At 43.2% G+C, this 19,280-nt stretch overlaps 1 protein-coding gene across 3 annotated transcripts in view; it reads right to left on the minus strand.

The window, feature by feature from the left end:
* Positions 1-4,107: 4,107 nt before the first annotated feature.
* The window catches only part of xylb (xylulokinase homolog (H. influenzae)), a 62,715-nt gene continuing 47,542 nt past the window's right edge, over positions 4,108-19,280 (minus strand). For all 3 annotated transcript variants that reach the window (XM_046355768.1, XM_046355767.1, XM_046355770.1), the window contains one exon: positions 4,108-4,684. In XM_046355768.1, coding sequence (XP_046211724.1) covers positions 4,616-4,684 — 69 coding nt within the window. In that variant the 3' untranslated portion in view covers positions 4,108-4,615. The remainder of the gene's footprint in view (positions 4,685-19,280) is intronic.

Genomic DNA, 19,280 nt, shown 5'->3' on the forward strand with positions numbered 1-19,280 from the left:
CTGCCGATGAGGATGTGGTGATTGTCAGAGTTGAAAGCCCTGGCCAGATCAATGTTTCTTATCGATGGCGGTTAAAATATCGTTTAGGACCTTGAGCGTTGCTGAGGTGCACCCATGACCAGCTCGGAAACCAGATTGCATAGCAGAGAGGGTATGGTGAGATTTGAAATGGTCGGTAATCTGTTTGTTGACTTGGCTTTCGAAGACCTTAGAAAGGCAGGGTAGGATAGATATAGGTCTGTAGCAGTTTGGGTCAAGAGTGTCCCCCCCTTTGAAGAGGGGGATGACCGCAGCTGCTTTCCAATTTTTGGGAATCTCAGACTACAAGAAAGAGAGGTTGAACAGGCTAGTAATATGGTTGGCAACAATTTTGGCAGATCATTTTAGAAAGAAAGGTTCCAGATTGTCTAGCCCGGCTGATTTGTAGGAGTCCAGATTTTGCAGCTCTTTCAGAACATCAGCTGACTGGATTTGGGAGGAGAAATGGGGAAGGCTTGGGCAAGTTGCTGTGAGGAGTGCAGTGCTATTGACCGGGGTAGGGGTAGCCAGGTGGAAAGCATTGCCAGCCGTAGAAAAATGCTTATTGAAATTCTCAATTATAGTGCATTTATCAGTGGTGATAGTGTTTCCTATCTTCAGTGCAGTGGGCAGCTGGGAGGAGGTGTTCTTATTCTATGGACTTTACAGTGTCCCAGAACTTTTTTGAGTTAGTGTTGCAGGAAGCAAATTCCTGCTTGAAAAAGCTAACCTTGGCTTTTCTAACTGCCTGTGTATATTGGTTTCTAGCTTCCTTGAAAAGATGCATATTACGGGGGCTGTTAGATGCTAATACAGAATGCCATAGGATGTTTTTATGTTGGTTAAGGGCAGTGAGGTCTGGGGAGAACCAAGGGCTATATCTGTTCCTGGTTCTAATTTATTGAATGGGGCATGCTTATTTAAGATGGCTAGGAAGGCATTTAAAAAAAAACAGGCATCCTCTACTGACGGGATGAGATCAATATCCTTCCAGGATACCCCGGCTAGGTCGATTAGAAAGGCCTGCTCACTGAAGTGTTTCAGGGAGCGTTTGACAGTGATGAGTGGAGGTCGTTTGACCGCTGACCCATTACGGATGCAGGCAATGAGGCAGTGATCGCTGAGATCTTTGTTGAAGACAGCAGAGGTGTATTTAGAGGGAAAGTTGGTTAGGATGATATCTATGAGGGTGCCTGTGTTTACAGCTTTGGGGAGGTACCTGGTAGGTTCATTGATCATTTGTGTGAGATTGAGGGCATCAAAGCTTCGATTGTAGGATGGTTGGGGTGTTAAGCAGGTTCCAGTTTAGGTTGCCTAGCAGCACAAGCTCTGAAGATAGGGGGCAATCAGTTCACATATGGTGTCCAGAGCACAGCTGGGGGCAGAGGGAGGTCTATAGCAGGCGGCAACGGTGAGAGACTTGTTTTTAGAGAGTTGGATTTTTAAAAGTAGAAGTTCAAATTGTTTGGGTACAGACCTGGATAGTAGGACAGAACTCTGCAGGCTATCTTATCAGTATATTGCAACTCTACCCCCTTTGGCAGTTCTATCTTGTCTGAAAATGTTGTAGTTAGGGATGAAAATTTCAGAATTTTTGGTGATCTTCCTAAGCCAGTATTCAGGCACAGTAGAACATCCGGGTTGGCAGAATGTGCTAAAGCAGTGAATAAAACAAACTTAGGGAGTAGGCTTCTAATGTTAACATGCATGAAACCAAGGCTATTACGGTTACAGAAGTCATCAAAAGAGAGCGCCTGGGGAATAGGAGTGGAGCTAGGCACTGCAGGGCCTGGATTCACCTCTACATCACCAGTGGAAAAGAGGAGGAGTAGGATAAGGGTACGGCTAAAAGCAATGAGAATTGGTCGTCTAGAACGTCTCGAAAAGAGAGTAAAAGGAGGTTTCTGGCGGCGATGAAATAGCTTCAATGTATAATGTACAGACAAAGGTATGGTAGGATGTGAATACAGTGGAGGTAAACCTAGGTATTGAGTGATGATGAGAGAGATATTGTCTCTAGAAACATAATTGAAACCAGGAGATGTCATTGCATGTGTGGGTGGTGGAACTAATAGGTTGGATAAGGTATAGTGAGCAGGACTAGAGGCTCTACAGTGAAACAAGCCAATAAACACTAACCAGAACAGCAATGGACAAGGCATATTAACATTAAGGAGAGGCATGCTTAGTCGAGTGATCAAAAGGGTTCAGTGAGTAGTGAGGTTGGTTGGGGTCACGGCGATTCAGACAGCTAGCCGGACCATCGGTAGCAAGCTAGCATAGGATGGAGGTCTGTTTTTATCCACCTCGTGCGTTTCCGTCGGTAGGATTAGTGGGGTTCTGTGTGGTAGAGGGGATCAATCCAATTCGCTAAAAATAAAATAGATATAGTTATAGAGGCCCAAGAATAAAAAAGAAAAAATTGTCCAATAGATCTATTCAGATAGCAGCCGATAAATCAGCTAACGATTAGAGGGCCGCAGATGGGCGTTCAGGTAACGTCGCGACGGAGGAGCCAGCTGGATACTCCCTCGGGCAGATAACATCGGTAGTCCAGTTGTGAAGGACTGGTGGGGCTCTGCGTTGGCAGTAAAATGGGTCCAGATAGGTGATTGTAGCCCAGGAGTGGCTGATGGAACTCTTCAGCTGTCTAGCTCCGGAATAATTGATGTTTGCTCCGGGATCGACGTAAGCCGATAGTCACACGGATAGCAGCTAGCTAGCTGCGAGATCCAGATATAAATGTCCAGAGCTGGCGGTTGAAATCCGGGGACACGGGGAGAAAAATAGGTCCGGTATGTTCCGGTCCGAGCCGCGCCGTACAGAACTGGCGATAGATCTGATGACCACAAACCGTGGTTAGCTGAATACTAACGATTAGCCAGTAAAGAAGCTAACTAGCTTCTGGCTAGCTTCTGATTAGCTTCTGGTTAGCTTCTGGTTAGCTTCTGGCCAGCTTCTGGTTAGCTTCTAAGGAGGACTACAGATTTAAGTTAAATAATACTTTCTTTTTTATATATATATAAATTGGTGAGGCGGGTTGCAGGACTGTTTTGAAGGTGAGTTTATGGAAAATAAAAAATATATATTTAAAAATGTATGCAAAGAAAGTTGTAAATATATATATATATATATATATATATATATATATATATATATACACGAGACACGACAAGACGAGGACAAAGGACGTCTGACTGCTATGCCATCTCGGATGTATATGTGTGCTCTACATTACTCTTAGGATTATTCCTATAAATAGTAAATGTATTCTTTCTTTTGTGGATGATCGCAGGCCCACAGACCACTAGCAAGGTTTTCCTTTGCGTTTGTGCCTCCCAACAATAAAGGATACATTTCTCGTCACTTGTCAACCCCCCCAGTTACACCCAGCACAGTGTCAAGTTCACCCTCAAATTCAGATCCTCTGGAGGTTGATCAAAAAGGGAACGTTGTCACATGTTGACAGTGTAACGTGCCAAAAAAAAGTGACAAGAGAACCATTCGCCTCAACATCCTATATGTTTGCCATCTAGAATAGGGGTGTCAAAGTCATTTTGCCTTGGGGGCCACATATCCATAGTTTTTGGAATTTTCGATGCTCTCGACTGTCTAGCTTTCATTTCTGTGATTATTATCCAGCTGGACACAGTAAAGAGATTGTATGAATGTAGGTCCATTCTCATTTCTATACAGTTTCCAGTTGGTTTTAGTCATTTTAAGGTATATTGAGTGTGTTCCCTCCCTAACACAATCTAACTGATCTAAAAGTATGTTTGTCAAAATACCGATGGTATTATAGTTTGTTGCCTAATGAACACAACTATGGAGATCATTTAAGCGCACAGATGTTGGTTGGACTGGAGGAGAATAATGAACAATTGATTGGGAGTGGAAATCGTGGGGCCTGTGTGTGTGTGTGTGTGTGTGTGTGTATGCGCTGCTAGGAATGCTGGGTATTAATAGACCAGTAGGACACAGCCCCAGTCAGAACATCAGCAAAGGAGAAACAGATACAAATATCTCATCGTAAGAAAAGACTGTCTCAGTCACCTTCACCAATGTGATTAATCACAATAATGACATGGGTTGTCATGAAAAGTTCAATAGATTTTATTGTTTGAAGAAATTTGAGGACAGTAGATCACTGAAGATTCAGAATACTCATAATACTGTAGATCTTTCAGAATTCCCATGAGAACAAAATTATTCAGTTCATTTCTGAGTGAGAAGACAATTCCCTAATGGAACTTTCATACTTCCAAAAATACTTGTTTGACTATAAATGCCCATTGAAATGATCATGGCATGACAACAGAGATTGGTTGCTGAATACACAATTAGACAGAAGAAGCGAAGAATGCAAAGAAAATGAGGTATTCTTAGTGTCATCACAACTAAACAAATTGAAGAGGGTCGTGTCACTTGCAGATACAGTCATGAAAAATGACCTGTAAATTTTTTTTTTTTTCAGGTGTTTTACAAAGTCAAACTCAAGAGGTTGGAATTACGTGTAAGGCACAGGTTTGCAAGTCCTTCTTATTTGCTCATCAGACCATGGAGAAATGTGCTGATTGAAATAATTGCCAGTGTTCAGTCACTGCTTTGATTCCTGGAGCACTCTCTCCTCCAGCTCAGCGTAACGCCTCAACAGGGGAGCGAACACCTGAAACAAAAAAGACAAAGAAATCCCAGTGAGAACCTAAATGTTCTATATAAACAAAAATGAATTGAATATCCATTTCATTAGTGCTATGTGGTAAAGTGATCAGCGGACAATGCTGAATAACACTCCTCTACAGATACCATTTTAGAACTACTTCTGAACCCGACCCTAAACGCCCTGTTTACTGGCTCAGATATTTCTTATTCACATTGTCCTTTCCTTTCTGTGAAAAGTGTATATGGTGGATGTGTAACCAGATCAGATCAGCACGGCTCGTCTCAACTCAGTAGTGTGAAAAGTGGTATATGGTTGAATGTATAACCAGCCAGCCCAGTATAAGTTAGCTCGGCTCAGAGGTATGAAAAGGCTACCAGACCGTAGAGTTTTTTTAGGTCTGAAAAGTAGTACAAATAAAGTGGTTTGCCAGCCCAGAGGCCAGAAAATTGGGTTATTTCCTCCCCCTGTGGTGAATGGACACGCATGGTTGAGTGGTTAAGAGCAGGGCAAAGCAGCAGACGCCGAGCCAGGATGGCCTTTCTTCTGAAAATACACTGTGGACACCATCAGTCATTTTGCTTTGAAAAGTCACAGTCAGCCAGGACACTGTTTGTCTGCCCTTAGAACCCTGTGTGTGTGTGTGTGTGTGTGTGTGGGGGGGAGGGGTTACTATCCTTATGGGGACCAGAAGTCCTCACAAGGATAGTAAAACAAGGACAATACTGACAAGTGGGGACAAAAAGCCTTTTTTAGGCTTAGAGGTTAGGTTTAGTGTTAGGGTTACAATTAGGGTAAGGGTTAGTGTTAGGGTTTACAATTAGGGTTAGAATTACTGTTAGGATTAGAGGTTAGGTTTAGGAGTTTATTTTTAGGGGTTAGGGTTTTGGGGTTGAGGTTAGGTTTTTAGGGAAAATAGGAATTTTAATGGGAATCAATTGTTTGGTCTCCACGAAGATAGTTAAACAAATGTATGTGCGCGTGCGTACAGTGAGAAGAATATTGATATTGATTGAGTCTGAACTCCAGTCTGAAACCTTTTTATTTCACATCCATTAGACTCTCCTGGTCCTCTCTTTCCCCCTGACTCCATTTCCCTGGTCCTCTATATCACCCTGACTCCATATCCCTGGTCCTGTCTAACCCCCTGACTCCATTTCCCTGGTCCTCTCTTTCCCCCTGACTCCATTTCCCTGGTCCTCTATATCACCCTGACTCCATATCCCTGGTCCTGTCTAACCCCCTGACTGCATTTCCCTGGTCCTCTAGATCACCCTGACTCCATTTCCCTGGTCCTGCCTAACCCCATGACTCCATTTCCCTGGTCCTCTCCATCACCCTGACTCCATTTCCCTGGTCCTCTCTATCCCCCTGACTCCATTTCCCTGGTCCTCTCTATCCCCCTGACTCCATTTCCCTGGTCCCCTCTATCACCCTGACTCCATTTCCCTGGTCCTCTCTATCCCCCTGACTCAATTTCCCTGGTCCTCTCTATCACCCTGACTCCATTCCCCTGGTCCTCTCTATCTTCATCTGTTTCTGTTATCCTCAGAGTTTCTACTCTCTCCTTTCTCTTCCTTGCTGTCTGCCATACCCCTGCCCCCTTTCACACTGCTCCAGCCCTCTACCTCCAATGACCCCCTCCATCTCTACCCGCCCCTCTCCCTTCCTCTGTGGAGTGTTGGCTCTAGGCCAGAGCTGCATGGTGCCACAGCGTATCATGCCAGAGCAGGGTGGCTAATCACACCAGTGTCAGCAGTTGGCCGGTGCCACCATGCACCAACGCTGTGCAATGCTCAGGAAATTAGATTGACATAACACTGCTGGAGGGAGTGTGTGCACGCGTGTGTGGTAGCACACAAAATCTTCTCTCCGCCCCATGGTGAAATGTGTAGAATTGCAGCAAACTTGCTTTAAAACTGCAACATTTTCACCACTCTTCATGGCGAAGGTTGTAGAATTGCAGGAAATGAACCTCTGACTGCATGTGTGTGTATGGATGTTGGTATGCAGATTGTTTTTGAGGCCCCCACCCCCATCAAAGTTGCCCATCCATGGACTAGGGTTTTAAACAAAAAGATGTAGGGGTAGATCAGCTTTAATATTGCGGATAGACTGTACCTTCCATCATTTCCAATACCCCACACATTTTGGGGTAAATATACAGTACCAGTCAAAAGCTTGGACACACCTGCTCATTAAAGGGTTTCCCTTTATTTTGACTATTTTCTACATTGCAGAATAATAGTGAAGACATCAAAACTATGAAATAATACCAAAAAAGTATTAAACAAATCTAAATATATTTTACATTTCAGATTCTTCAAATAGCAACCCTTTGCCTTGATGACAGCTTTGCACACGCTTGGCATTCTCTTAACCAGCTTCATGAGGTAGTCACCTGGAATGCATTTCAATTAACAGGTGTGCCTTGTTAAAAGTTATTTTGTGCTATTTCTTTCCTTCTTAATGCGTTTGACCTAATCAGTTGTGTTGTGACAAGGTAGGGGTGGTATACAGAAGATATATATAGTTTTAAACCAACAAGACCCTTCCTAGAACTGGCCGCCCAGCCAATCTGAGCAATGGTCACTCACTCTGACAAAGCTCTAGAGTTCCTCAGTGGAGAAGGGAGAACCTTCCAGGACAACCATCTCCGCATAATGTATCACTAGCCACTTTAAACAATGTCACTTTATATAATGTTTACATACCCTACATTACTCATCTCATATGTATATACTGTACTCTATACCATCTACTGCATCTTGCCTATGCCGTTCGGCCATCGCTCATCCATGTATTTTTATGTACATATTCTTATTCATTGCTTTACACTTGTGTGTATAAGGTAGTTGTTGTGAAATTGTTCGATTACTTGATCGATATTACTGCATGGTCTGAACTAGAAGCACAAGCATTTTTCTACACTCGTATTAACATCTGCTAATCATGTGTATGTGACAAATAAAATTGGATTTGATTCAGATATCGTGCACCAGCTGTTATTTACAAAAATACATAGTCCGCCACCCCTTGTCTTACCAGACGCTGCTGTTCTATCCTGTCGGTGCAGCGTATAACCAGCCAGCTGTATGTAGTCGTTCAGCCACGACTCCGTGAAACACAAGATATTACAGTTTTGAATGTCCTGTTGGGAGTTTAATCTTCCGGGTAGATCATCAATTTTATTCTCCAAAGATTGCACGTTTGCTAGCAGAAGTGGGGTTTTTATTCGATCGCCTACAAATTCTCCGAAGACAGCCCGCCCTCTGGCCCCTTTTTCTCTGCCTCTTCACGCAAATCACGGGGATCTGGGCCTGTTCCCGAGAAAGCATTATATCACTCGGGTCGGGCTCGTCAGAATCGTTAAAGGAAAAAAATCATTCTGACAGTCCGTGGGTGAGTAATCGCAGTCCTGAAGAGACGTAGCGGCAACATTATGTACAAAATGAGTTACAAACAACGCAAATAAATGAACAAAAAAACACAATCGGTTGGGGACACGTAAAACGTCAGCCTTCTTCTCCGGAGCCATAGTTACTTCTCCTGAGTCTATAGAGATTGCATTGCGGGAGAGTATATTTTTGGGAAAAAAGGAGGGGTGAAAGATATTTTCCTCTGCCAGCCTGTGCCCATCCCTAAGAAAATAGCTTTCTGCCCCCTTGACACCATCCATTAATGTTGTGCTTTAGTCTATCCCTGGGGGGCATACTAACAGAATTGTGTTGTATTGTACATGTCAACAGCACACTCAATTTGGAAAGTGTAATAGACATTTAGTATAAACTACAGTGTGCGTGGTGGTTGGTTTTTCTATCCTTGTGGGGACCTAAAATCCACAAAAGTTCCCACAAGGACAGTAAAACAAGGAAAATGTCCCCTCGTGGGGACATTTCCAATGACCCCATGAGCTTAGGGGTTAGGTTTAGGGTTAGAATTAGGGGTTAGTGGTTAGGTTTAAGGTTATGGGTTAGGCTTAGGTTAAATAGGATTTTGAATAGAAATCAATTTTAGGTCCCCCGAGGATAGAAGAACAAAATGTGTGTGTGTGTAAGGTAAACACCAATTAAAGAACCCTCTGAATAGTTTAGTCTGTGCTGACCTCTGACAATCTCTATGAAGGGAGATAAAGACCCAGCGTTTCCACAGCAACAACACCCCGATGCCCCAGAGGACAGTGGGTAGTGTGGTACACTAACACTCCTCTCCTTTTGGCAGGGTAGTCCCTTCTATGGGCCACATCAATCAGGTCTCAGAGAGAAATCTCAGAGAGGCCTATGCACATCCATGATTTCTTATATCGATAAAAAAGACCGAAAGTATTAGGCTAAAAAAGGGATATTCACACACTGATTTATGCTCTCAATAAACTGTGAAGGTTTATTTCAAAAGCGGTGTTAGCTATCTGTTAGCCTACAAATCCCTGACCAGAACTGACATTGTACAACATCAGCATGCGAGCAGTTAACATTAAGAAGGACAAGGCTTTGTAATCATTCAATTCCTTTTTATAGTTTAGTAAAACTGTCCAGGGTGCTGTAAAATTAGTCTAAAACTTCTGCTTTTCCCAACCACACCATGTAGCTAAGTAGCTGTTGTTAATATGGAGGGGGGATGTTCGACGAGTTTGCATAAAAGTGCAATGAACAGTAATCCGGCATGTCTGATTCCTGCCATCTCCTGAATAGGTTGCCGCCGCCGCCCTGACAGCTAAACGTATGCCCGCCCAACAGGGGCTGACACGTGATCTGCCATGAATTCCCACTGGGGCCTAGCAAATATAGAGCATTCTAATATCACACACAAACACATAGTGCTCCTCGGTCCCTCAGACCACATTCAAAGATTAGCTGCCGAGAAGCTAGAACAAAAAGGCGCCGTTGTTAATGTATTGTGAAACCGACTGAGACAACATCACTTTAAAGCTCAATGGGTAGGCTATAGTGACGTGAAAGTGATTGAAAGGTCTATTAACAACACAAAGATAAGCTACTGTACATAAAGTACATCATGTACTCTCCATACAGTACATGAAGTTCCCTGGTTCTTTCAACCTGTAAGGCAGCTGTTGGATCTTAATTTGATCGCCCTGTTACAGGAGAACTTTCCTGAAATGCAGGAAATGTAAAACTTGTAGTGTATTTGAGGTTTTAAAAGGCTTGTGAAGGTTGTAATTACCACTTAAATATTTCTGATTTCATTTTCCCTTACGAAAAACTCCTACAACAATATCCAAATAATAATTCACATTTCCTGTTGCTTCAGGATTATTTTTTCCAGCTGTAGCAAAATGGCTCAAATTAAGACCCTACACCTGTACAGGTCAAGAGCTCATCTTCTGCAGACAATGAAAGAGATGAGGGCAAAACAACTGTCTTTCAAAGCAGTAATTTTCTATCTTTAGGAATACAAACAATATTGTGTGTGTGTGTCATGTTCAGTAACCTCGGCCCATTGAGGGACGAAGAGGAGAAACAACATGTATGACTTTCAGCTCATTCAGAACATATACTAGACTACTGTGTATAGGAACATAACTGACCAGGCAAAAACACACTTTATTCTTTGATTGGTGGTCAATTAATGGAAAATTAACACACATCATTTACATTGCTGTCTCATTACGAAGAACATCGTCATTCACTGGGTGTGAAATGGGTCCCACACTGTCTCGCAAAACAGTATAATAATCAAAGGCATCTAAATTTATAGCGCTGCAGGAGGAAACCCTGTTCGATGTGCTACATCACGCATGTAATAAGCAGTTGTGAAATTTCTCATTGTTATTTATGAAGTATACTGAATTATTTAAAGGTACATCATGAGAAAAACCTGCAAAACATCTCCTCACTAATACTGATATCATCTTAAGAAACCCAGCCAGTTTCGTAGATAAATGTATCTTATACGTTCCTTTTGTAAAATATTTTAAATACATGCATTTTTCATGTGATATAAATGCATTACTTCAAAGTGTATTTATATCTCATATGGTATTGTCAGTTTGTAATGACAGAAAGGTACACGTTTGATATCAACTTTGAAATCAACGGCAGTCTAATTTAACCACTGTTTCCATCCCATACACACAAAACATTAGGACTGATATCTAATATGCATATATGTTGTTATTCATGCCTTCGCCATTAGAATTACGAGCATCTCTTCAGGACTGGGTGATAACAGAGATATTCGACATGTCAGTGATTCCAGAGAAATTCAACATGCCAAAGATATGAGAGATATTAGACATGTCAAACCGTCTCCCTTTTTCTGGGACCCCAAATCATACCAGTCGCCATGTTAATGTACCTTTGTTGTGGTGGGTAATGTCGGATTTTAGGAGGGAGGTAGGCACTAAGCTTTTTCCTCCCAGAATCCTTCACAATGAGACAATTGTTGAACTGTGATGTTTCTGTCAAACTCCAAATTAAGAAACAGCAAGCGGCCCACATCGTTACTGTCTCTCTTTCACACAGCCTACATAGACGACCTTGAAGGAAGGGAAGGGAAGGGGGGGAGAAGTGAGTGATTGCGGGAATAAAGACAAAAGCTAAAAAAATATTAAGATGTTTGCCATTAAGCTGTCGTAGTCCTAGCTCATGAATATTTATCAAGGTTGAAGTTTAAGCCCACATTTGGAACATCTCTCTTTAAAAGCGTTTTTTCCCCCTTCTCCTCACTACTTGTTTCATTGTTGACATAATAGTACTGTCAATGTGATGTGCTCTGAAGGACACACCTGCCAGGAGAAGGCTTTTATGCCAAAATATTTTTGAAGAACCACCAAATACGCTGCAAAAAACACAACTGAGAAGGAGCGTGACTCTTGACTAGGGTTGCAAAGGGTCAAAACTTTCTGGCAAATTTCCAGAATTTTTCGTAAATTTTCCATGGGAAGTTAAGCCCTGGAATTTGGGTAATTTTGCTTAAATTCATCAAAAAAGGTTAGCTTTTTAACAGTGAACCTTTTGTGGGATACACAAAAGGCGATTCTAGGTATTGTGGTTAATTCAACTATCCCCAATTCAATGGAATTGCAACCCTCTGCATGCACAGTGCATTCTTTCATCACATGTGCAATGCACTCTTCCATCACATGTATAGCTGATTCTTAAGATCTTGCACACTAATTATATGCTATTGATCCCACACTACTACACTGTCTGAGCCAAGGACTACATGCTTTCTGGTAAGTTTTGATGGGTGGAGTGCATATATCTTATATGACATACATAATTTTTTGTTAACTAGTAAATAGTAGCCTACAGCAAAGTGTGTTTATATAATTTCTAACTAGATAGTTATTGCTACCATGTGGGTTTTAGCTTGCTTGAGCCTGATAACTGAAGAGTGTTAATTCACCTGTTTCCATACGTTTCATTTTAAAACTTTTGTCTTACAAAGCAGTTGTTTAATCTAACTGCTTAACTATTTATCTGTACATGGAATTGTTTTTTTCCCCCTAATTACAGGAAAATGCCACAGGCACTATCTGATGTGTGGAGACATTTCACTGCAGAACAGGGCTCCGGGCAGCCGAGTGGAAATGGAGGAAAACTCGCCTCCCTGCGGACCTGGCATCCTTTCACTCCCTCCTCTCTACATTTTCCTCCTCTGTCTCTGCTGCTAAAGCCACTTTCTACCACTCTAAATTCCAAGCATCTGCCTCTAACCCTAGGAAGCTCTTTGCCACCTTCTCCTACCTCCTGAATCCTCCTCCCCCTCCCCCCCTCCTCCCTCTCTGCAGATGACTTCGTCAACCATTTTGAAAAGAAGGTCGACGACATCCGATCCTCGTTTGCTAAGTCAAACGACACCGCTGGTTCTGCTCACACTGCCCTACCCTGTGCTCTGACCTCTTTCTCCCCTCTCTCTCCAGATGAAATCTCGCGTCTTGTGACGGCCGGCCGCCCAACAACCTGCCCGCTTGACCCTATCTCCTCCTCTCTTCTCCAGACCATTTCCGGAGACCTTCTCCCTTACCTCACCTCGCTCATCAACTCATCCCTGACCGCTGGCTACATCCCTTCCGTCTTCAAGAGAGCGAGAGTTGCACCCCTTCTGAAAAAACCTACACTCGATCCCTCCGATGTCAACAACTACAGACCAGTATCCCTTCTTTCTTTTCTCTCCAAAACTCTTGAACGTGCCGTCCTTGGCCAGCTCTCCCGCTATCTCTCTCTGAATGACCTTCTTGATCCAAATCAGTCAGGTTTCAAGACTAGTCATTCAACTGAGACTGCTCTCCTCTGTATCACGGAGGTGCTCCGCACTGCTAAAGCTAACTCTCTCTCCTCTGCTCTCATCCTTCTAGACCTATCGGCTGCCTTCGATACTGTGAACCATCAGATCCTCCTCTCCACCCTCTCCGAGTTGGGCATCTCCGGCGCCGCCCACACTTTGATTGCGTCCTACCTGACAGGTCGCTCCTACCAGGTGGCGTGGCGAGAATCTGTCTCCTCACCACGCGCTCTCACCACTGGTGTCCCCCAGGGCTCTGTTCTAGGCCCTCTCCTATTCTCGCTATACACCAAGTCACTTGGCTCTGTCATAACCTCACATGGTCTCTCCTATCATTGCTATGCAGACGACACACAATTAATCTTCTCCTTTCCCCCTTCTGATGACCAGGTGGCGAATCGCATCTCTGCATGTCTGGCAGACATATCAGTGTGGATGACGGATCACCACCTCAAGCTGAACCTCGGCAAGACGGAGCTGCTCTTCCTCCTGGGGAAGGACTGCCCATTCCATGACCTCGCCATCACGGTTGACAACTCCATTGTGTCCTCCTCCCAGAGCGCTAAGAACCTTGGCGTGATCCTGGACAACACCCTGTCGTTCTCAACTAACATCAAGGCGGTGGCCCGTTCCTGTAGGTTCATGCTCTACAATATCCGCAGAGTACGACCCTGCCTCACACAGGAAGCGGCGCAGGTCCTAATCCAGGCACTTGTCATCTCCTGTCTGGATTACTGCAACTCGCTGTTGGCTGGGCTCCCTGCCTGTGCCATTAAACCCCTACAACTCATCCAGAACGCCGCAGCCCGTCTGGTGTTCAACCTTCCCAAGTTCTCTCACGTCACCCCGCTCCTCCGCTCTCTCCACTGGCTTCCAGTTGAAGCTCGCATCCGCTACAAGACCATGGTGCTTGCCTACGGAGCCGTGAGGGGAACGGCACCTCAGTATCTCCAGGCTCTGATCAGGCCCTACACCCAAACAAGGGCACTGCGTTCATCCACCTCTGGCCTGCTCGCCTCCCTACCACTGAGGAAGTACAGTTCCCGCTCAGCCCAGTCAAAACTGTTCGCTGCTCTGGCCCCCCCAATGGTGGAACAAACTCCCTCACGACGCCAGGACAGCGGAGTCAATCACCACCTTCCGGAGACACCTGAAACCCCACCTCTTTAAGGAATACCTAGGATAGGATAAGTAATCCCTCGCACCCCCCCCCCCTTAAGATTTAGATGCACTATTGTAAAGTGACTGTTCCACTGGATGTCATAAGGTGAATGCACCAACTTGTAAGTCGCTCTGGATAAGAGTGTCTGCTAAATGACTTAAATGTAAATGTAAGCTAATGTAGAAGGAAAAGCTGTGTACATTTGCAAATACTGTGCCAAATCATATGTGAAGAATGCAACAAAGATGCAGAATCATCTGGCCATGTGCATAAAGTTCCCTCAGCGCTCACAACAAGCAACCTCTGACAAAAGTCCCTCTACTTCTATTTCAGGAGAAAATGATGAATCAGACACTTTATCGATAGCAACAGCTATTGGTCCTCCTGGAATCAGAAGTTTTTTTGACTCAATGGAGGAATGTAGTCAGAGAAATGCTGATGAATGTCTTGCTCGAGCTGTGTATGCAACTGGCAATGGGTATTGGAAGAGATTTCGGAATGTTCTTCACCCAGCATACACCCCTCCAATCAGACATGCTTTATCTACTCATTTGCTGGATGCAGAGTTCAACAGAGTTCAAGTGAAGGTCAAGCAAATAATAGAGAAAGCAGACTGTATTGCAATCACCTCTGATGGGTGGTCAGATTTTTGTGAGCAAGGATTAATTAAACTACATCATCTCCACACCTCAACCAGTATTCCACAAGAGCGCAGACACAAGGAACAACAGACACACCGGTCTCTACATTGCAGATGAGCTGAAGGCAGTCATAAATGACCTTGGACTACAGAAGGTATTTGCACTGGTGACAGACAATGCTGCGAACATGAAGGTTGCTTGGTCTAAAGTGGAGGAGTCCTACCCTCACGTCACACCCATTGGCCGTGCTGCTCATGCATTTGACTCTGCTCCTCAAGGTCATCATGGCACTGAAAACAATGGATATACTCTACTAGAGAGCCAAGGAAGTGGTTAAGTATGTGAAGGGTCATCGAGTTATAGCAGCAATCTACCTCACCAAGCAAAGTGAGAAGAATAAGAGCTCCACATTGAAGCTGCCCAGCAACTTCCGTTGGGGTGGTGTTGTCACATGTTTAACAGTCTCCTGGAGGGGAAGGAGTCTCTCCAAGAAATGGCCATATCGATATGGACAGCCCCATCAAGAGGATCCTCCTGGATTATGTATTTTGGAGAGAGTGGTAAGCAGCCTGAAACCTATAGCAGTAGTCATTGCACGAATTGAGGGAGACAATGCCATCCTGTCTGATGTTCAGACTCTGCTTGCAGATGTAAGAGAATAAATCTGTACTGCCCTGCACACTTCACTGTTGCTCAAAGCAGAGGAAACTGCAGTTCTGAAATACATCAAAAAGACTTCTGCCTGAAGCCCATACACGCCGCAGTGTACATGTTGGACCCCAAGTATGCTGGCAAGAGCATCCTGTCTGGTGCAGAGATCAACAAGGCCTATGGTGTCATCACTACTGTGTCTCGCCACTTTGGCCTGGACGAGGGCAAGGTTCTTGGCAGTCTGGCGAAGTACACTTCCAAGCAAGGGCTTTGGGATGGAGATGTGATATGGCAGTCGTGCCAACATATCTCGTCAACCACCTGGTGGAAGGGACTTTGTGGATCTGAGGCTCTTTACCTTGTTGCCTCCATCATCCTCCAAATCCCACCAACATCAGCCGCATCAGAGCACAACTGGTCCTTGTTTGGGAACACACACACCAGAGCACGCAACAGGCTGTTCAGTGAAATCATCCCATTTGAAGAGTCAACTCATTTAATGAAAGTTCAATTCTTAACTAAATTGTTTTAAAAATTTCTATTGGTAGGACTTAATTACAAATTATTATGTGTACTTATAATAAGGTAAAATATTTATGTTTGTCTCCATATGATATGGTAAATATATCCAATGCAAAAAACATCTACATTTAAAAGGTATTACTATTCATTTGCATATATTTGCGTTAATTACCATATATTCTCATTCATTCCCATATATTCCCGTTAACTATTGACACCAACTTCTTGTGACTCTGAAGAAGTCCAAATATGGACACCGTACGTACAACTACAACCCTGACTGTTGATGTTGCTTCTTAACTTCTGGACTAAGGAGTACAAAACCAGTAAATTTCATAACATTGTGACAACTGTCAATCATCCCAGGATCCTCTTATTTGAAAGCCTAGACAATGTTAATTAACTAGACCTACAGTGCTCCCACATCCCTTATCCCATAATTAAGCCCCTACAGAGGCTAATGGTCTATGGATTTGTCCTAGACATATATAGGTTTCCATGCCTATGATATGTTCATATGTCAAATAAATATGATGAACTCTTGTGCAATGTGAATAGTGAGTGAGCTGCTCTCACAATGTATGGGCTGCGCCTCAATCCACCACATCTGCTAATTGCGGCCTTATGCATCTGCATAGGAAGGTGGCCGAGATACAGCGGTATTTGTCAGACCATGAGACATCCAGGAAATCGGTCTTCTCACAAAAACGTCTGTAGTGTCTGTACTGACTGGCCTTCACACTAATATGACCTCTCTATGGAAAGGTTTTGCTCTTTTATGCCCACAAGCCTCACATGACTCGCCGTTACCAGTAAAAAATATAAATGAATAGAAGTATATATGTAAGTAGTTAAGTACCTAAAAAAAGGGGGTAAATATGTGTGAAAAAAATACAAATAGTTACAAATACAAATATCTTTCTTATATCTCTAAAACCTACAGTTGAAGTCGGAAGTTTACATACACCTTAGCCAAATACATTTAAACTCAGTTTTTCACAACTCCTGACATTTAATCCTAGTAAAAATTCCCTGTCTAAGGTCAGTTAGGATTACCACTTTATTTTAAGAATGTGAAATGTCAGAATAACAGTAGAGAGAATGATTTACTTCAGCTTTTGTTTGACATTCCCAGTGGGTCAGAAGTTTACATAAACTCAATTTGTATTTGGTAGCATTGCCTTTAAATTGTTTAAAAGCCTCCCCCTTTTTCCTCTAAACATAACAATGGTCATTATGGCCAAACAGTTCTATTTTTGTTTCATCAGACCAGAGGAAAAAGTACAATCTTTGTCCCCATGTGCAGTTGAAAACCGTAGTCTGGCTTTTATATGGCGGTTTTGGAGCAGTGGCTTCTTCCTTGCTGAGCAGCCTTTCAGGTTATGTTGATTATAGGACTTGTTTAACTGTGGATATAGATACTTTTGTACCTGTTTCCTCCAGTATCTTCACAGGATCCTTTGCTGTTGTTCTGGGATTGATTTGCACTTTTCTCACCAAAGTACGTTCATCTCTAGGAGACAGAACACATCTCCTTCCTGAACGGTATGACGGCTGTGGGGTCCCATGGTGTTTATACTTGCGTACTATTGTTTGTACAGATGAACGTGGTACCTTCAGACATTTGGAAATGTTTCCCAAGGATGAACCAGACTTGAAGAAGTCAACTTTTTTTTCCTGAGGTCTTGGCTGATTTCTTTTTTTCCCCCCATGATGTCAAGCAAAGAGGCACTGAATTTGAAGGTTGGCCTTGAAATACATCCACAGGTACACCTCCAATTGACTCAAATTATGTCAATTATCCTATCACAAGCTTCTAAAGCCATGACATAATTTTCTGTAATTTTCCAAGCTGTTTAAAGGCACAGTCAACTTCTGACCCAATGGAATTGTGATATAATGAATTATAAGTGAAATAATCTGTCTGTAAACAATTGTTGGAAAAATTACTTGTGGCATGCACAAAGTAGATGTCCTAACTGACTTGCCGAAACTATAGTTTGTTAACAAGAAATTTGTGGAGTGGTTGAAAAACGAGTTTTAATGACTCCAACCTAAGTGGATGTAAACTTCTGACTTCAACTGTAACTATCTGTTTTTCTATGAATTAATCTGTTATTCATTCATCTGTTATTTTTCGGGGGATACCTAAAGGGGTCCTAAAATTCTAGATCAAATAGCTGAATGATCCTTGGTATGATCCTCGTCATAAAACAATTCTCCCCAGCTTAGACTCTAGAGGGTTAACAACATCGCTTAAGCCTCCATTTGCACATACTAGCAGCCCAGCAGTGGCCGTTCACAATGACGCAGTGTCACCGATCCCGCACACCAAACTCCAATTACCTCGCTGTGTTTTATCAAAGATGCCGTTTGATCAGTCCACTGTCGCATTGGCTGCATCTCTTACAAATGCTCACAATGGCTGCCTCGCCCACTAATTCCCAGAAATGTCACTTCAATTTCACACAGCTCCTTATTGGACTATTTGGGCTAAATATCATGTATTTTAACTAGAACTGAGCTTTCCCCCATCCATTAATCTCCTTCTGTAAAAGTCTCTCAATCGCACGCACGCACGCACGCACACACACACACACAGTCTCTGGCCCCATTTAGATAGCAAACCACCGTCTGTCCCTGCGTGACCCCCATGTATTTCTACCACCGGTCAGAGGGGATGGCATGTAATTCACTTTTACAATCACTTCACCAAAGGGGGATGAAGCATTTAATGAAGAAGCAGTGACTCATAAAAGTAGGCTATTCGGCAGCCGATAAGTCTGGAGACTGAGGGGAATCTGAGGGGAGAGTTCAGTGGCTAAAAAAGCGTCTTGTAGTCATAGCCGTCACTCACACAATCCCCATGTTCCCCCTGTGACGTTGTCACTGTTAAACAGTAGAGCTCTGTGACATTTGAGGTAGGCCGGCATATGGCGAAGACACTGTGATTTCATTGGTCAGGTTATTACAACACAGTGATTTCATTGGTCACTTCATTAGGACACTGTAATTTCATTGGTCACATTGCTAAGCACTTTGCCAATCCTGTCGGTGCTACTTAACAGTAATGTTTAGGCGGCACGTTACATCCAAACTGTCTGCCCTGAGCTAACAGCGGAACATTAAAACCATTCAGAAAGATCAAAGAGGCGATCAAAGAAATGTTGTACAGAAAATGTAGACCTGGAGCCATTGCCTTTGAGGCACAGACAGCTAGTTCCTTAGCATATGTATCCCTCATTCACATGCCTTACCTTAAAATAGTATGTGATCCATTTGGAAAACTTATTGAAATGCCTTCACAAGGTATTACTGACAGTGGCAAGAAAAAGTATGTGAACCCTTTGGAATTATCTGGATTTCTGCATGAATTGGT

This window comes from Oncorhynchus gorbuscha, linkage group LG07, assembly GCF_021184085.1.
Source record: "Oncorhynchus gorbuscha isolate QuinsamMale2020 ecotype Even-year linkage group LG07, OgorEven_v1.0, whole genome shotgun sequence".
Classification (NCBI taxonomy): domain Eukaryota; kingdom Metazoa; phylum Chordata; class Actinopteri; order Salmoniformes; family Salmonidae; genus Oncorhynchus; species Oncorhynchus gorbuscha.